We start from the raw sequence: 16,315 nt of genomic DNA, 5'->3' as shown, positions 1-16,315 counted from the left end.
AATAGCCGAAAAGGTATTTGTAAACTCTGCTGTCAGTGGACTGACAGAAACACGTCTCGAGCAGGTTTGAGAGGTTAATGCAGCGGTCTTGTGCTGCTGTACCCTCCCTGCTGCCCTGCAGCCGAGCAACAGCCACAGCTGCTGCCAGGCGGCTTTCCGCTCGGTAGAGACTCTAGCCGAGCTCGTCCTCCTCCGCGGCGGCTGCTCGCCTCGGCTCGCAGCGCCGCAGGCCTGAGTTTTAAGATAACAGCTCTATATAGTGGTTCTATTTATGATAATGTGCTACGTAGAGTGTCAATAAACCGGTATTTTCCCTCAGTTTGAAGAAGTGCAACCACACCGCTAAGCTCAGCCCTTCGGGAGCGGGCGGTGCCGGAGGCGGGCCAGGACGCGGTTGCGCCGTAGGTGTAGTGCCCGCCGCGACATCGCCGCCATGTTGTGCCGCCTGGCCTCTGCGGGCAGGTGGGAACGGCGGAGTGTGTGTGTGTGTCTGTGTGTGTGCATGCATGTGTGCGTGGGAGAGCTAATGTCGGTGAGGGGCCCGCAGCGTGCAGCCGAGCGGTGGGAGGGGGAGGAGGGGGCGGCGGTGGGGTCGCCCCTTCAGCGGCTCCCCGCCATGTCGGGAGGCGGGAGGTCGCGCTGCTGCGTGCTGCTCCGCGCTGCTCGGCGCCGGCCGGGGGGCTGCTGACGGACGTCATTTCACCCACCCGGTTCCTGCCCTCGCCCTCCACCCAGGGCCTCTCGCCGCCTGCCAGGGTGCGGGCAGCCCTTCCTAGCGGGGGTCCCCGAGCTCGACCAGTTGTCAGGGGCGCGGGGGTTTTGCTCGTTTTGTTCCTTGTTCCTGCCAAGGTCACCAGCGAAACACAAAAGGGCCTCAGGAATTGACCTTCCTCTCGGCCCAGCGGTTCTCCTTTCATCGTGGTCATTGTCATGTCTCGTAACAAGTGCGAGGTGTTAGAACGGGGAAGGGTGACCAGAACCCGCATAGTGTTCTGGGCTGGACACCGCGGCTGCTCTGTCGTCATGTAGCGCAGTGCATTCTGTGTGCGATACCCACCACAGGGACGAGGAAGCACGTGTGTTGGTGTTAACGCTGCCAGAGGCTCGTGACCCCGTGGGGTTTTCAGCCTTTTTGTTTCCAGTACAGGCACCTTGTGTATGGTGAGGGGAGGGCAGTGAAGGGACATCTGGGCTTCTGTTTTAGAGTAATAACGATTAGGTGAAGCTTTGAATGTCAGCGTGTGACTGCTGGCTTATCCATTCCTGCCCCTGCCTTGCCGTTATGCATGGGAGGGCGTGTGACTGCTGTGGCTTGGGGGGCTTGGTTTGATAAGTGGTAGCTTTAAGTTGCAAAGCCCCGTATCTGTGACCTTTATGTGAATTTATCTTTGCAGTTAAGCAGGAGAGTGTGCTTGCTTTGAGCTCCTGAAAAATGGCAATTTGACCTAAGATACCACCCCATGTACTTAAGCAGTGACCATAACTCATAGTTTGCTTCAGTGAAGCCCAAGTCCTGAATAAATACTACTTCTGGTTTGTTTTTTTTTTTCCTCTTCTAGAAGCAGTGCCAAGGTGGTAGCACCATTGGGATGCTTGGCCTCTAGGCAAAAGCACACTCTTCCTGACTTGCCATACGACTATGGTGCTCTGCAGCCTCATATTAGTGCAGAGATCATGCAGCTGCACCACAGCAAACATCATGCTACCTATGTGAACAACCTGAATGTTGCGGAGGAGAAGTACAAAGAGGCGCTGGCAAAAGGTTTGTCTGTTCATAGTCAACAGATGAGATGGAAACTTGTTCACACAGATGATATAGGAGGAAAAAAATGGGTGGCCCTTCTTTCTAGGGGAAACAGTTTCTTTTAAATTTTTCAGATTCTGTAACTCTAGTTTTCTTTTTCATAAAGTGAAATATTACAAACAAGCTTTTGTAAACTTCAGTGGTGCTGGTAAGCAAACGAGATGTAACTGAAAAGCATGGATTCTGTTCTTTGTAGTACTGTAAAAGTAGAAGGAAATTGACTGCTGTGGATTTAGTCCATATTTACATTACATAACTTAAAGGGAAGATGGAGTCAGTAGGAAATTGCAGTCATTCTACTAAACAAATACTTTGTAATGAAAGGTTAGTAATAAACTTATATAAAGCAAAATTCATGCACCTCGATGGTTTTCACGTCAGAAGATCTGCCGATTCTTGTGAAATAATCTTGGTTGACTACAGATGGAGGTAAAACAAATGTGCAGTCAATGTATGAAATGCCCAGTGAAGAGATCTGAATTTGAGTGTCAGTTATGCCACTGGCTCAGATTAAGGGGTCATGTCGGTCACATGCTGGTGTGAGACACTAAAATATGCAACAAGCCATGGAATTTTTTGATCTTTCAGTCAGACTGATGAAAATACATGAAATAATGTGTGCGCATTTTTAAGAAGGTAGAGTATTCTCTGTTGTGGTCTTTTCTGAAGAGTATCAGCTTACCTCTAGAAAGAATTACTGTGTAGACTCACTTCTGTCTGTTGACAAAAATCTTCTTAGTAATAAAACTTGAAAGATTTTGGAGATTGATGGAGGCCTTGTGTTAATGATTGCTATGGTGATGATGATGTTTTTATTTATGTAGTTTCATCTGCTGCCTCCTTAGGTGATGTTACAGCTCAGGTGTCACTTCAGCCTGCACTGAAGTTCAATGGTGGGGGTCATATCAATCACACCATCTTCTGGACAAACCTTTCTCCTAATGGAGGAGGAGAGCCTAAAGGTTAGTGCTTCTTACTGTGGTTTGTTGCATCAGTTTTAATTGTCCAGTAGAACTAACAATTTTTTTTTCTCTTTGAAAGAGTCTAAGGGATCTTTATTTTTTAAGAGTTAATTGGCCTTTCTGTATGACAGTTATCACACTTCTGAGGAGTTCAGGGTTTTTGAATGCAAGCTGAGAATATAAAAAGCTAGCTCTGTGTTAAGTATTTTTAATTTCTAAAGGTGATTATGTGTACCCTGCAAAATACTTGGGTATTGCTTTATCTTGTCCTTTCTGTCTTTGTAATAGAAAATAGTTGTACAAAGCTATGCTAGTCGAGCTGCCATGTGTGCTCAGTTCACAGAAAGGGAAGAAATGTTCTGCAGGCCATCCAGCCTAGTGGATGGATTTTATGCTCCAATTTGAATAGGGATAGTTTAGCAGTTAAAGCCTAAATGAAGAAATTCCCTTTGTGGGAGGATAGAGTAGTGATTATCTGCAAATGACCTGCAATTAAAGGTAAAGGCCCAGATCTCAGAAAAGTTTTTGTGATGAACTTGAGGATTTTGAGTGAGGTTTGTATGTCTGTAAATTAGTGGGCTTCAGGTGCTTTGTACTCTGGTTCAGTGTTCATAGGTGACATCTGCTTGTGACTTCTGACTCTACGATGGAAGTACAAAGATGATCTGCTTCAGACTAGAGCATAAAATAGCAATTCTGGTGTAAGTCCATTTCTGATACAGCTTGTTTTCAGATTGTATTATCAGAAAAGATGCTTTAGAGCCTTGATTTTTCTCTCCCAACTTGTGTGAAGTTTCTGTGGAAGTCAGTGAGTCTGAAAGGTCAGTCTTTCAGTTCTGACTGAATGGCTCAAGGTTTTTGTAGGAACCCTGCTAAAGCCTGGCTTAAGATGCATTTGCAGCTATTTCCAGGAGATTTTCAAGACCAGCTGATGGTGAAAGGAATGAAGAATTCTGCAGCATTGCACTGTATGAAGTATTCTTACATGTGCTAATTAGGAATATAGCCACCTTCAGGTTTTAAACTCTTAAGTATCTGGAAACCACAAGTGTGTTAGGGTGTAGGGGAAAGAAAGTAGTTTGACAGTGTATTGTTACACTAAGCATACTGATTTCTGCTTCCTTTGCCCCAGCACAGATTATCTTAATAATAGTAAATAAGGGATCTTATCATGGAACTTACTCATCAGGTAGATTACTTAACTGTAGAAGCAAATGTAAACCTAAAATCTGAGGGAAGTGGTTAAATGCCTCTTACTATGTGTAGGTTCATTATACTGATATTGAAGATGCCCACATATTTCTTTGTACTGAGACAAGTCACAGCCACTTAGTGTTGTCCTTTTAGATATGGAGACTAGCTCCTTACCTTCTTTCCTTGAATATCCAGTTGACAGCACCCTCACTGTGTCTTTGAGGACAGTGTGTTTGACTGTTCCACCAATTTCTTTCTGGTCTGCTTACCCTCTTAAGCAGATTGGGATAGGACTTAATTAATGATGCAACTGCTCTGCTTGTCTAGACACTTCCTTCCCACAGAGCCCAAATGCTACTCCTCCTCTTTCCTTCTATTTCAGGTGACACCCGATGTTCTATGAGCTTTTTGTATCTTTTTTTTTTTTTTTAAAGGAGAATTGATGGACGCTATCAGGCGTGACTTTGGTTCCTTTGCAAACTTCAAAGAGAAGCTGACAGCTGTATCTGTTGGTGTTCAGGGATCAGGCTGGGGGTGGCTTGGCTATAACAAGGAGCAGCAGCGCCTACAAATAGCAGCTTGTGCAAATCAAGACCCATTGCAAGGAACAACAGGTCAGGTTTCTTTCCTTCCACTCTGCTTTTCTCTTTGTAGATTTCATAGGCAAGTGTATGAAATCTGAAAAGGGGCTTGTGGGGGAAAAAGCTGAGAAGAAATTGTTGGGTAAATAGGGCTGGAAAACCAGATATTGCTACTAGCAAAAGCAAAAAGCAGTTGCAGTTTTTAAAACAGCATTTGTAACGCAGGACTTAAAAACTGTGAAGAGCAGTAGGGTTTAAAGTCTGTCTAGTCTAAGGGGAAGTAGATGGGGCATATTGTGAAAGTGCACTCAGACAATAATTTTAGCTTGGGCTTCTTTGTGGTTTTTGGAGTAACTGGAGTAGTTTGCCTGTATTGAGGAAGACTAAGCCTCTTGCCTTTAGTTTTTGTCTGGCAGAGGGGCTGTTCACAGAACTGTCAGTGTAGGCCAGACAACAGGAGAGGGGAATGTGGACATAGTAACTCTGGGGTTAAAAGAGAATGCTTTAATCTGCTTCCTTAATATTTGTAAAGACTAATGAGTGTCAGTTTAATCAACTTTGGGATGTGGATAAGTAGTACAGCTAGGCAAGCAATGTAATATGGGCAGTGATGACTTTTGAAGATAATTTTACTTGCTTAGAGAAACCTAGAAGTATTGATGGCAGGCTGGACACCCTCCACAGAGGGAAGAGGTTGTAACTGATAACAGTCCTGCCTGGAGTGGCTGTTAGTCCAAATCCTGTTATAGGTATCTTTAAAATATGTTCTGGCAAAGAATTTCATGTACTGTCAGCAGTCCATGTATTGCTTATCAGTAGGGAAAAAAAAAATAGTATAGTAGGGTCATACAGCATAATGAGGGTAAATTTCACTCCTACCCCCTTGAAAACTCCCCATTAAAGAAACAGTGGTTTCAGTTATCTCTTCAGGCCAGTTCTAGAGTGTTTGTAGGTGTTTATCTTGATCAGCTCTTTCAGTTTATTCAGTGTTTGTGTGGAGAGCAAACAGTTCTGTAAAATGTTGCAGTAAGCACCTCTCTGCTGGAGAGCTCTTTGTCTCCTGCAGGTAAAGACTCAGAAATCGGGTGCATCTTAGGGATGTGCTACAAGACTTTGCATATAAAGTGTGTTTTCAGAGATCTACACCACCTACCCCTTTATATATATATATATTTTTTTTTTTTATAGGTCTCATTCCTTTGCTAGGAATTGACGTATGGGAACACGCTTATTATCTTCAGTACAAAAATGTTCGACCTGATTATTTGAAAGCCATCTGGAATGTGATCAACTGGGATAACGTATCTTCAAGATATGCAGATTGCAAAAAGTAGAGTTGGAATTCTTGCACAGACTTCTAAAATGTCACCACTTCTACTCTGATACCACTCTTGTAGTAGTGCCTGTGGCTTACAAATGAATTGCTCTACTCTCACTTAGCTCATCCAACAAAAGCATTTCATAATCAAGCAAAGTGTCTGCTTGTTTAATTCTATGGAAGGTGTTTACTTAGAGTTTTGAAGCTTTAAAATGTTGTGCAACAAAGGGAGACATTTCAAATCTTTTCCATTGCATATAGAAACATAGATCACCTTGCTGAAGCTTTATGAGGTAATGGATTTCCTTGTTGCACTAAAATACGTATGTGGAAATATGTACTAATGTTGCTATAAAGAAATAAAACTCTAAAGAAGAATCTTCTATAGCTGTCTGTGAGAGACTGATTTTTAATAATAGCTGATCCAGTTACTTAATTTAAAAATTACTGGAGAAGAGGAACACCTTTTGTAATTTGCTGTATTACACCTGTGGAGCTTTCTTCCAGATTAAAAAGGTAGATGAAAGGGGCAATAGGTGTCTGTGCCTGCCTGACTTGACTGCCTTCAGCCATCCCTACCACCTCTTACATAAGATCTTCATGTCTTGCACTGATGCACTAGAAGTGTTACCTTGGGCAAGACACTACAGTCCTGTGTCAGGCTAACTTGTTCTTAGGGGAACTAAATGTCAGCATGTGAACTGGTTTCATACTAGCTGTTCAGGAGCGTACTAAAACATCCTTTGAGGCTGATGACATGCATGTTTGAATTATAAATTGTCTCTGTGTACCTGTGTTCCTGAAGCAGTTATAACAAGTTTAACTTAAGCTTGAGGTGGGAATGAAGTACTCTGTGGTGTAAAAGAGCGTGCCTGAGCGAGCTTGAAAAAGAAATCATGTGTTTTGGTTTTTTGGTTGGGCTTTTTTTACTAATTTTGTTGCAAGCATTTCTGGCTGGATGCTACAGGCATGCATAGTGCCTTGTGAGTTTTCTTTGAGCTTTCTCAGTATGCTTCTTTAAGTTCAGGATGGATTCTCAGGGAAACAAGGAACAGCCTTACAGTACCATACTGCTAGGCTGCTCTTATGAAGTAATAAGTTAGATTAAGGGGAGAAGTGTCTATGAAGAAAGAAATGTCTTTCATTAGCAGATGCAGGGAGAGCAACTACCACCACCATAGGAGCAGTGTTTAGTCACTAACCAAAGCTGCGGCTGGTGAGATTGTCGTGGTTTAAACCCAGTCAGGTAACTCGTTCGCTCACTTCCCCCCCCCTTCTTTCCCTCCCCCTACTCCCAGAGGGACGGAGAGGAGAATTGAAAAGAATGCAACTCCCACGGGTTGAGATAAGAACAGTTTAGTAACTAAGGTATAACACAAATCACTACTGCTACCACCAATGATAATAATGATAAGGGAAATAACAAGGGAAGAGAACACATCATTTCACCACCAGCCGACCGATAACTCGCCCCCCAAGCCCGACCAAGCACCGACTCATACCGCCTCCAGCCCCACAGTCTCCCAGCCCTTCCGGCTAACTCCCAGTTACATCCTGGGCATGACGTGCTGTGGTATGGAATAGCTCTTTGGTCAGTTTGGGTCAGGTGTCCTGTCTCTGCTTCCTCCCAGCTTCCCCTCCTCCCTGGCAGAGCATGAGGCTCACAAAGTCCTTGGCCAAACCAAAACATCGCTATCAGCTCTGTTCCCAGGCCGAAAGTCAAAACACTGCACTGCACCAGCTACCAAGAAGGAGAAACATGACTGCTACTGCTGAACCCAGGACAGAGATGCAGCTTGCAAATGAGTGAGTTGTGCAAACATGGCTTGTTTCATATTTAAAGTGGCTTTTATTTTTTCTACCATTAAATACTTTTTCTCTAGGCCTAGTTCTCAGGCAACCTGAGCTTTTGCTTAAGTCTGGATTGCTTTGTAATCTTGTTTAAATCTTACACCATCATACCCTTGCTTTGCCTCTGAGAGTGTGAGAGCAGTGATGAAAAATATAAAGTCTATTGGTAACCGGTACCGGCAGCTTTTGAAGGGTCCTGAAGGGTCCATATTCTTTCTGTCTGCAGAACCCTCTTAGGTCTGGAGAGCTGGTGAATGAAAGCTCTGCCACAAGCTATGCTCAGCTTTTCTTCCTAGAAAGGAAGCCAATGGAAAATCACATAGATTTTCTTTTGTATTTCCTAGGTGGCAATTAAACCCAAAAATCTTTGCTGTAATTATTTACTGGGGTGATGGGTTTATTTTGAAACACATCATTCAAACTTGATGTTCCCATCCTCTGTCCTTGAGTGTTTCCTTCTAAGCATTTCAGAATGCTTTAATTAATGCAAAATACCTCATGCAGCCCGAAGTATTCCTGCTGCAAGACTATTGAGGCAAATCCTTTCTGAGGACTTAATATTAGTTACAGAGTTGATTAATCTTGTTGATCATTAGAGAGAGTCATGGAGTCTGCCTGAAGATGAAGGAAGCAAGGAGGTTTTTGCATGTTTTTTTTACTTCTTATTCAAGACTATATGATACATGGTGAAATAGCAGAGATCAAAAACCCCAGTGGAGTGTTCCCTCTCACAATGAGTGAATGCTGAAGCAGGGCTTTGTAGGTGAGTGAAGTAACATGTATGTCAGACATCTTGGTACTGCGTGCTCTTACAGAACAGATAAACATACACGTGCAGTGGTGCTCTGGAAGGGAGTGCTTAAGCTATGGAGGAAGTGTGAGTTAACTCTTGGCAGCAAGGACATAAACCATGGAGAGCTCCTCAAGCAGCACCAGCACTTGCTGAGGCATTAAAAACTCAGTCCTGCTGCCCTGTATCCTGTCTTTCAGTCTGAATGTAGGGAGTCCACGGTTATATACGAACAGGAATGTTTGTGGAACAGGAAGATGAAAATTTAGTAAGTGTAAAATGTAAATAGTAGGAACACTGAAGCAATGAAAATGATTTAATGCTTGTTCTGTTGGACAGTTATAAAGGACCAACAAAAGTTGGTTGTGTGGCTCATTTGAAGGGCAGGCTTGGTTAATCTGTCTTCACTCCAAACTTCTGTGAAATCTGTAAGGAGTCCTAATGGTTCTTGTGACACCAGGAGCTGGAGTATGTACCTACAATTTAGCTAGCAAAGCTGTTGACTGCCTGGGCAGTGAACATGCAGGAGTCTCTTACTAATCTGTGTTAGGCAGCAAGCTTGGAGGGGCTGTTGCTGTTCAGAACTGGTGCTTTGTGTTACAGAGATTGCTGTGGAGGTGTCTCTCCCTACAGGAACTGAGAAATGGGAAGGTAAATTGTTACAGCCAGTCTCAAACGCCCTGCCTGAATGGACAAGTCCAAGACCCTGATTCAAAACCTAAACTGCTAACAGTTTGTTCTACCTAGAGCTCCCTAATCCTGAAGGTAAAAATAGCTGTGTATGTAAAGTTGTCCCCAGCCTGAACTGTGCGGTGTGCCTCCTATCAATGAGCATGAAATTACTTGCAGGTTTGATCAGCAAGACAGGACTGACCAGTGAGCTTTCTAACTTCTAGCTGAAATGGGCTTTGACTTGGGCCAAATAGAAAGGCTGCAACAGAATTGCATTGTCCCCCTGAGCCTAGCTTTTGTTAGTCCTTGCTTAGCTATGTTGCTTGTGAAGCTGTTGGGTATGTGTACACAGTTAATTTGTAGGCTACAGTAGGTTAAAACAACAACTTGGAGTAATTTTCAAGAGGGGAGTGAAGTGCAGTACCTAACCCAAATCCTCTTGGAATGCTGTTCCTCACAAGACTTGGGCCTAGAGCACAGCTCTTAGGAACTGTGGTTGTTTAGTCTGGAGAAGAGGAGGCTCAGGGGGGACCTTACTGCTCTTTACAACTACCTGAAGAGAGGAGGTGGCTGGTTTCTGCTTCCAAGTAACAAGTGATAGGGCAAAATGAAACAGCCTCAATCTGCACCAGCAGAGGTTTAGACTGGGTATCAGGAAACATATCTTCACTGAAAGGATAGTCAGGCATTGGAACAGGCTGTCCAGGAAGTGTCCCTGGAAGTGTTCAAAAACTATTAGATGAGGCCATCAATGACATGGTTTAGTGGTGGACTTGTAGTAATGGTTGGCTTTGATGATCTTAAAGGTCTTTTCCTCTCCAGTGGATTTTATACTTATGTATTGCAAGTCAGAAGAAGAAAATGTATCAGGGTGAACCCATAAGCAATACTTACACGTGGCAAATATGCTGCACTTAGAAGCTTTAGTTTGCAGACTGCAAATGAGTTTTAGTGGCTGAACTTCTCAGAAATGGGTGCAATCAGGTCTCAAAGGACAATATGCTGCTGCAACTTGCAAGTGTACACGTGGGTTTGGGTTTTTTCCCCCTGACCTGTTAAAAGGCATTTGAAGGCTAGTACGAATCACAAAGCATGTGTGTCTAGTTCTGTGCTAGAAAAGATTGACGTGATTTAAGGCTGGCCAAATGGAACTAGTGTTGTCCCTGCATAAGGCATGCAGTGGGGCCAATGCCGGTGAGCCAGAGGATGATGCCTTCACCCTGCTGCTGGAACAGGAGGCCTCTGGAATGAAGACTGAGCAGTAAGAAATGGATCAAAGGAGCGTTTTTCCTCCTGCTTCCACTTTCTACCTCACAATTATTTTCCACCTTTATCCAGGGCATGTATTTTTTTTTTTTTTAAAGTAGCAAACCCTAAACTGTCTCAAAAAAAATACTGTCAGTGATTCGGCTGTGAGCTGGTAGGCTCTTCTAGATGTGCTAAACCCTCCTTCATTACAGAAGGCTGACTTTGTTTCGCATTCAAGAATTCAGATCTCTAGTGTAGCGAAATAGCAGAATGGCATAGCAGCATTTTAATCTAACATGCCTATTGCACTGACCTTGCAGAAGTTAATAATTACACTAGTATAAACTAAGAGAGTTGAGTTTGCAGTCATATCTAATATTGAGTGGATAAAATGCTGGTAACTTAGTAGGCTTATCCTGCCTCTTCCTTAAAGTGGGTTCTGCTCAATGACTGAAAGTAATGCCCTCAAATATCACTATAGCCGTTATTACCCCTTTGATTCACAAAGCAAAGCTACTTTGGGGTCCATATTTGACGGTAGAGCTGAAGCTGCGCCTGTCGAGAGAACCGGAGCTGTGGGTTTCCCACTAGGTGGGGGTGTATATCTGCTTTACTGTGCTGTCAGCGGGGCTTCCGAGCTGGGTTTCCAGGACGCAGGTTAAGCAGTTTGGGTGTTCTCACTGCACGGGAGGGGAGATGTCTGGGGTTCCACTTACTAAATAATAAAGATAACCCCTGTCAGTAAACCGTATGTGGCGAGGAGGCGATCCGGCTGTGGAGAAGGCAATTAAGGCATTTTAATACATACAGTCAAATATAGGTTTTGCTATAGAAGCCAGGCATGTAGTGCCTAGAGGAATGCCCCTAATTAAAATGAAGATGCTCCTGGGGCTCCCACTTGCCACCTCTTAGGCTCTAATGATGTCTGTATAGGGACATGTGGTGCCCATGACATCCTGAATGGGCTTTCAAGCCGAGAGACCAGAGTTTTAACTGCAAGGGACAAAGTCTGTTACATTGCTATAATTAAGCCAAGACTGCAGAGAATACACAGCCGGCTACCTGAGGCATGGAGGTTTACACTTACTACTGCGCTGCTTCATGGGGCTCTTGCTGCTCTAGAGAAACTCCAGGTTTTCACTGGATTTTCTCACCTGGGGAGGTGGATAGACTGATTAGCACACAAGCAAGTCAGCAAACATGCTGCCTGGACCTGCCAGAGCTGGACTGGAGCAGCTCTCTGACAGACATATCCCATGACACTGGTTTTAAGTATCTGTCTGGGTTGATGGTACATCCCTGGAAAGCAGAGAACTCTCCGTACACTCGGGAAGTGTTTGTGCCAGAACTATGTGAAATGATTGGCAGTTCCATAGCCGTGGGCTCCTCTTGCACTTAAATTTGCAGAATGAATGAGAGTTTTCTGGAAGTAATAACTTCTCCAAGGCTCTGGGGAAACATGCAAAAGTTGCTGGTTACTGCACTGGGTATTTGCAGGCACGTTGGGGGCTTCCTTTTGGGAATTTTGCCCTGCTAGGGAAGGTGTAAACTTTTAAGAGTGCAGGTCTGTCTTCAGCTGGACTACAATTCCTTAGGGCTTTCTTGGTTTTGTCATCTTCTTTCTATGAGGGGGAACCAAATCTCTACTTCCCTGGCTTCTTCCTGCTTCTGCTGAGGTCCCTTATTGAGGGCCACCTCCTTCAGAGTGAGCTCTGCAGTTCTTCTGTTCCTTGTAGCTGCATGCATCTTAGAGGGCTTCCCCTCTATGTTGCTGCCATTAGAGTTATAGCTCTAGAAGGTCAGATCTAGAAGCAAGTAGCATGGCAATTCAGCTATTTTTGTCCATGAGTTTTGCATCACTGGGAGTATCAGAAGACTACTGCACAGGCATTTCAGTTTTCCCTTGTTTTTTAAGAGAAGGTTATAAGTTTTCACACTGTTACTGTGAAAATCATCACTGGCACAATAGAGGTCTGCAAACCAGAGAGTGAAGAGAGAGCATCTGTTAATTAAAGGGTCATGATTTGCATGACATCTCACTATTCTGAGAAGGCCTAATTTGTACCATTTTAGTATTGGAATTTGATGGGAATTGGTGACATTGCAAACCTTGTTTTGCCTCTAGAAATTCAGACCTGAGGCAGCTAAAAGCAAGGGCTTCCAGATTGCAGGAATTCTGAAACTTGGCTGTGGTCACAGCTGGCCAGAACTGAAAACCTGTCAGTGTTTCCAGCAATCTAGAAGCTCCCCAGACCCTGCAGCTGCTGGAGAAGTCTGGTGTTCCTGTCTGTCGGGGCAGCTCTCGTGGGCTCCAAGCCTCCGGCTTCTCCAGAGGTCATTTCAGGCGGAGCTGTTTTGAACAGAGTATTTAGGGTTCACTGAGGTGGTGTTTGGGAAAGCTCTCCCTTTCTGCCTCTCCGTGTATCTATGTATTTATGTTCTGGCTAAATGCTTCACTGGGGTATTTCCAGCCACTCTTGGCCCTCAAGCAGAGTTGTGTTAAGGGGCTGTAGGGTGGAGGGGAAATGCAGGCTTTCAGAGGGTGCATCATCGGGCTGACTTTGACTTCTTCCTCCCATAGAAGATGCACATAAACCTGGCCAGCCTGCCAGGAGAGCTTGATTCTTGGGTCCTTGGAGTGCTTGAGTTCATTTCCCAAGATGCTGAGAGGAACTTGTGTCAGAGTGAGTTTACCGTTTTCTTCCAGCTGGGCTCCCCCATCTCTACTTATGAGTTCAGACCATTTCAAAAGACCTTGGGTTTAATTACAATGAGCTGTACTGGTATTTACAGGGAAGAAATGCTCATGAATTCCTGCTTGTTTATTTATTCTCATGAAAGAATAAGGATCACAAAACTAAAACTTTCACCTGCATTTTTTCGGGGATGGAGGAATATTATTTATGAGAACTTAAGTTCAGGGCTTGTGCTTGTTTGCATAACTAAATGAAATGGGATCAACTGGAATTAGTCTGTCTGAGGGTCAAAATCTCCAGTGGGAGTTTTTCTTTTGCATTCATGAGATCCAGGTCAGTTAAAAACAGTTCAGAGCCAGGACTGCTGCTTTTCTGTATTATCTGTCTGGGAATTGGAGTAGTTCCTGGATTTTGTTCTATCTTAAACATAAGTCATAGCAGTTAAGTGGTGGTGGTTGTCATCTGCTGATATTCATTGCTGTCCTAAATGCATATTCTCCAGCTGGTGTGGGACTGTGCAACCCGCATTGTGTCAAACCCATGTTTTGTATAGGAGAAAACACAGGATATTAAATGGAACTAAATGTTTTTGTTCCGGATGTGGCTGTCTGGCATAGACACTGAGATGGTGATGAGGGTTCAGCCCTGAAACTGGTCCTTGAAAGTAACGTCTGTATCCACTGGTTCTGGACTGACCTGCCCAGATTTGTCTCCAGTGATCTCTGATGTCAGCTTCACCAGAAAACAGCATGTTTCTGTGGCCTCAGAGAAGTATCCAAGGAGCTAGCTCTTGTCAGCATGTAGGACTATCGCATCAAAGCCCTCTTTCCTTTGACTGAGCCCTCTGCATTAACAGCCAGTGTGTTACAAAGTGCAGTGATCTTTCTGCTGTGTTTGTTGTTCCAGATCCCAGAGAGTTCAACTGTAGGGCCGTTTTGCATGGGTAGAAAAGAGCAAATCTGTCCAGGAACAGCTGAGAACCTGTCCCTATGTGCTGCACCCCAGTGTGTGCTTGGAACCAGCTGCAGAGGGAACTCTGTGGGCTGCACCGATGGGTTCATCCTGGCATCAAGACAGCAGTATGGAGAAGTCTTAGTCTGGCTGTTGCTCACTTGGAGTTTCTTACAGAGTCTGAGTTGGACCTGACATCTGAAAATTCTAGCCATCCTGCCTAATTATGGATCCTTAGGGATTACAGTTTTGAACGGGCTAACACGTGTATGTGTTTAAATACGAGAATGTGATCATGAGCTTATCTGTATGTGTCATTCTGTTAACCTCTTCTGGGTGCTTGGAGAAAAAAACCTCAGAAAAGCCATCTGGTTGTGCTCACTCTTGCAAACCAACATCTGGCTGCCAGACTTGAGAGACTGCAATCTCTGCTCATGTGGCTTCCATGCTTTGATTCCCCACTACAGCTGAGCACTGGAGAGGAACTCGCCCCTTGTGGCAGAGCGTGAGCCGACAATGAGTTGGGAAGACAGAAGTTGTCCACCATTAGACCTTGTTTACATGGAAGTGATGCCACGTTAATCCAAGTGGCCGTATATGGTTCTTATATCGCTTCATCACTAAAGCTGCCTGCAGGTACCCAGATGTATCATAGAGGTGAAATGCTAGTCCTACACTATGAATGTGTAAAAAATGAAGATTTCCTGTTAATCTCTGAACCAAAGTTCAAGAAAAATATCTTGTGTTATCCCACTAACTGAGCCCCACATCCTCTTTCTAGCTCTAAGCGTTTAGTGACTTTGGATGAACTGGCAAGACATTTTGAATCAGTCAACACCCTGTATTCAGTAAATAGGTTATTTGCTTCCTCAGTCTTGCCCAAAGCATTTTCCAGCTCCATGAAACTATTTTCTGTTGGCTTAAAAGGGAAACAGGAATGAAATAAATTTGGTGACTGAGTCAGAGAACATGTAACGGCAGCTAAACAAGTGATTTACTGATTTTCATCATGATCAAATTTAGACTTCATCTTCTACAGTTATTAGGCTGTGGAGTGGGGTTTACTTTTCAGAGAAGTTCACAATGAATTTGTTCATCTCAAGTCAGAAGGACTGTCTTGGTGGCAGTCGGCAGAGACATTCGGCTTATGTTAATGAGCGCAAAATTAAATATAGCGCAAAATTAAATATAGCACAAAATTAAATATAGCACCAAGTAGGAATCAACAACATGAAAAATAAATGAAAAAGAAGAAAAAGAGAGTTACCTGTCCAACTGCAGATCAAAAGGAGAGAATTACTTACAAGTCACAGCACCAGTTCTGTATGGGTTTTGAGGGAAAAAACAAACCAAAAACCAGCTATAGGCTGAAAAATGGGATAATCACATTCTTTTTTAATAACACAACCTCAGCTTCTCTGGAGAAATAGTCAGGTTTTATCCTTCACCTTGACCAGAAGAACAAATACAGTGGAAAAGGGAGAATGAGGAGAGCGCCTCTGTTTTGCCTTTTGTACTCATTTGTAAACTACTCTTGGCAATGTCAGAAACTTGTGAAAACTTTCTGAAAACAACCCAAGGAATTAGAAAAAGTGTACAACTGTTGCTTGTAGAAAGCCAGTTATTTGGTTATCTGTTGCAGTGTCTTTTTGGTGGAGAATAAGATCAGCCCACAGGAGTTGCCCACGATCCACCCAAAAAACCCCATCATCTCCGTTGACCTCATCTGTTGAGTTCTCAGCTTGTAGTCAAGGATTATCAAGAATGCCCCAGCCCTGCTAGCATTAATCTTTAAGAAAAATACATTAATTAAAAGAAGGGCCTCACCTAGGCCAAACAATATCCTTTTTGTTTGCATTTCCTCTAATTGCCACAGTAAGTAACCTTCACTCTCAACTTGAACATTAAACTAAGAGACATTAATGTATGTATGGACCCTCAACTCTCTTAGAGGTAGTTGCTGCTTATCACTAAAGAAAATGCTCCCAGAAGAACCTGTTACTGCCTGTGAAGTTTATTGTTTGATGTACAGACAGTTCAAACATCCACCTTTCCTGATTGACAGCAGTTGCACACCCTAGTTCATCATGACTCAGGTGGAGCAGGCAGCTGGATGAACCTGGCAGACAGCTGTCTGTGAAGACATGATCTACATAGGCAGAGAAGAGCACTTCCAGCAGGTTTTCATTTCCATATGAACAAAATAATCCATTTTATGGCACTTTCTTTGCCACATGGAGAAAGAGAG

The 16,315-nt window shown here is 43.7% G+C and overlaps 1 protein-coding gene across 2 annotated transcripts; it reads left to right on the top strand.

The window, feature by feature from the left end:
• Positions 1 to 330: 330 nt before the first annotated feature.
• Positions 331 to 6,242, top strand: SOD2 (superoxide dismutase 2). Of its 2 annotated transcripts, none has more exons than XM_057406884.1 (5): positions 331 to 462; positions 1,560 to 1,762; positions 2,650 to 2,766; positions 4,395 to 4,574; positions 5,730 to 6,242. In XM_057406884.1, exons 1-5 carry the CDS (start codon positions 434 to 436, stop codon positions 5,873 to 5,875), a joined length of 675 nt encoding a protein of 224 aa, XP_057262867.1. In that variant the 5' UTR covers positions 331 to 433; the 3' UTR covers positions 5,876 to 6,242. The 2 variants fall into 2 exon arrangements, with proteins under 2 accessions (XP_057262867.1, XP_057262868.1); XM_057406885.1 differs by having other exon boundaries at positions 357 to 462; positions 1,563 to 1,762.
• Positions 6,243 to 16,315: the final 10,073 nt, after the last annotated feature.

This window comes from Pezoporus wallicus, unplaced genomic scaffold, assembly GCF_028554395.1.
Source record: "Pezoporus wallicus isolate ANWC-B61680 ecotype Strahan unplaced genomic scaffold, APGP_CSIRO_Pwel_v1 scaffold_6362, whole genome shotgun sequence".
NCBI classification, from domain to species: Eukaryota; Metazoa; Chordata; class Aves; order Psittaciformes; family Psittacidae; genus Pezoporus; species Pezoporus wallicus.
This window is presented reverse-complemented; position numbering and strand designations above follow the sequence as displayed.

Coding starts and splice junctions, on each gene's coding strand:
- SOD2 (XM_057406884.1), top strand. CDS start 434: ATGTTGTGCCGCCTGGCCTCTGCGGGCAG. Junction 463..1,559: donor CGCCTGGCCTCTGCGGGCAG/GTGGGAACGGCG, acceptor TTCCTCTTCTAG/AAGCAGTGCCAAGGTGGTAG. Junction 4,575..5,729: donor CCCATTGCAAGGAACAACAG/GTCAGGTTTCTT, acceptor TTTTTTTTATAG/GTCTCATTCCTTTGCTAGGA.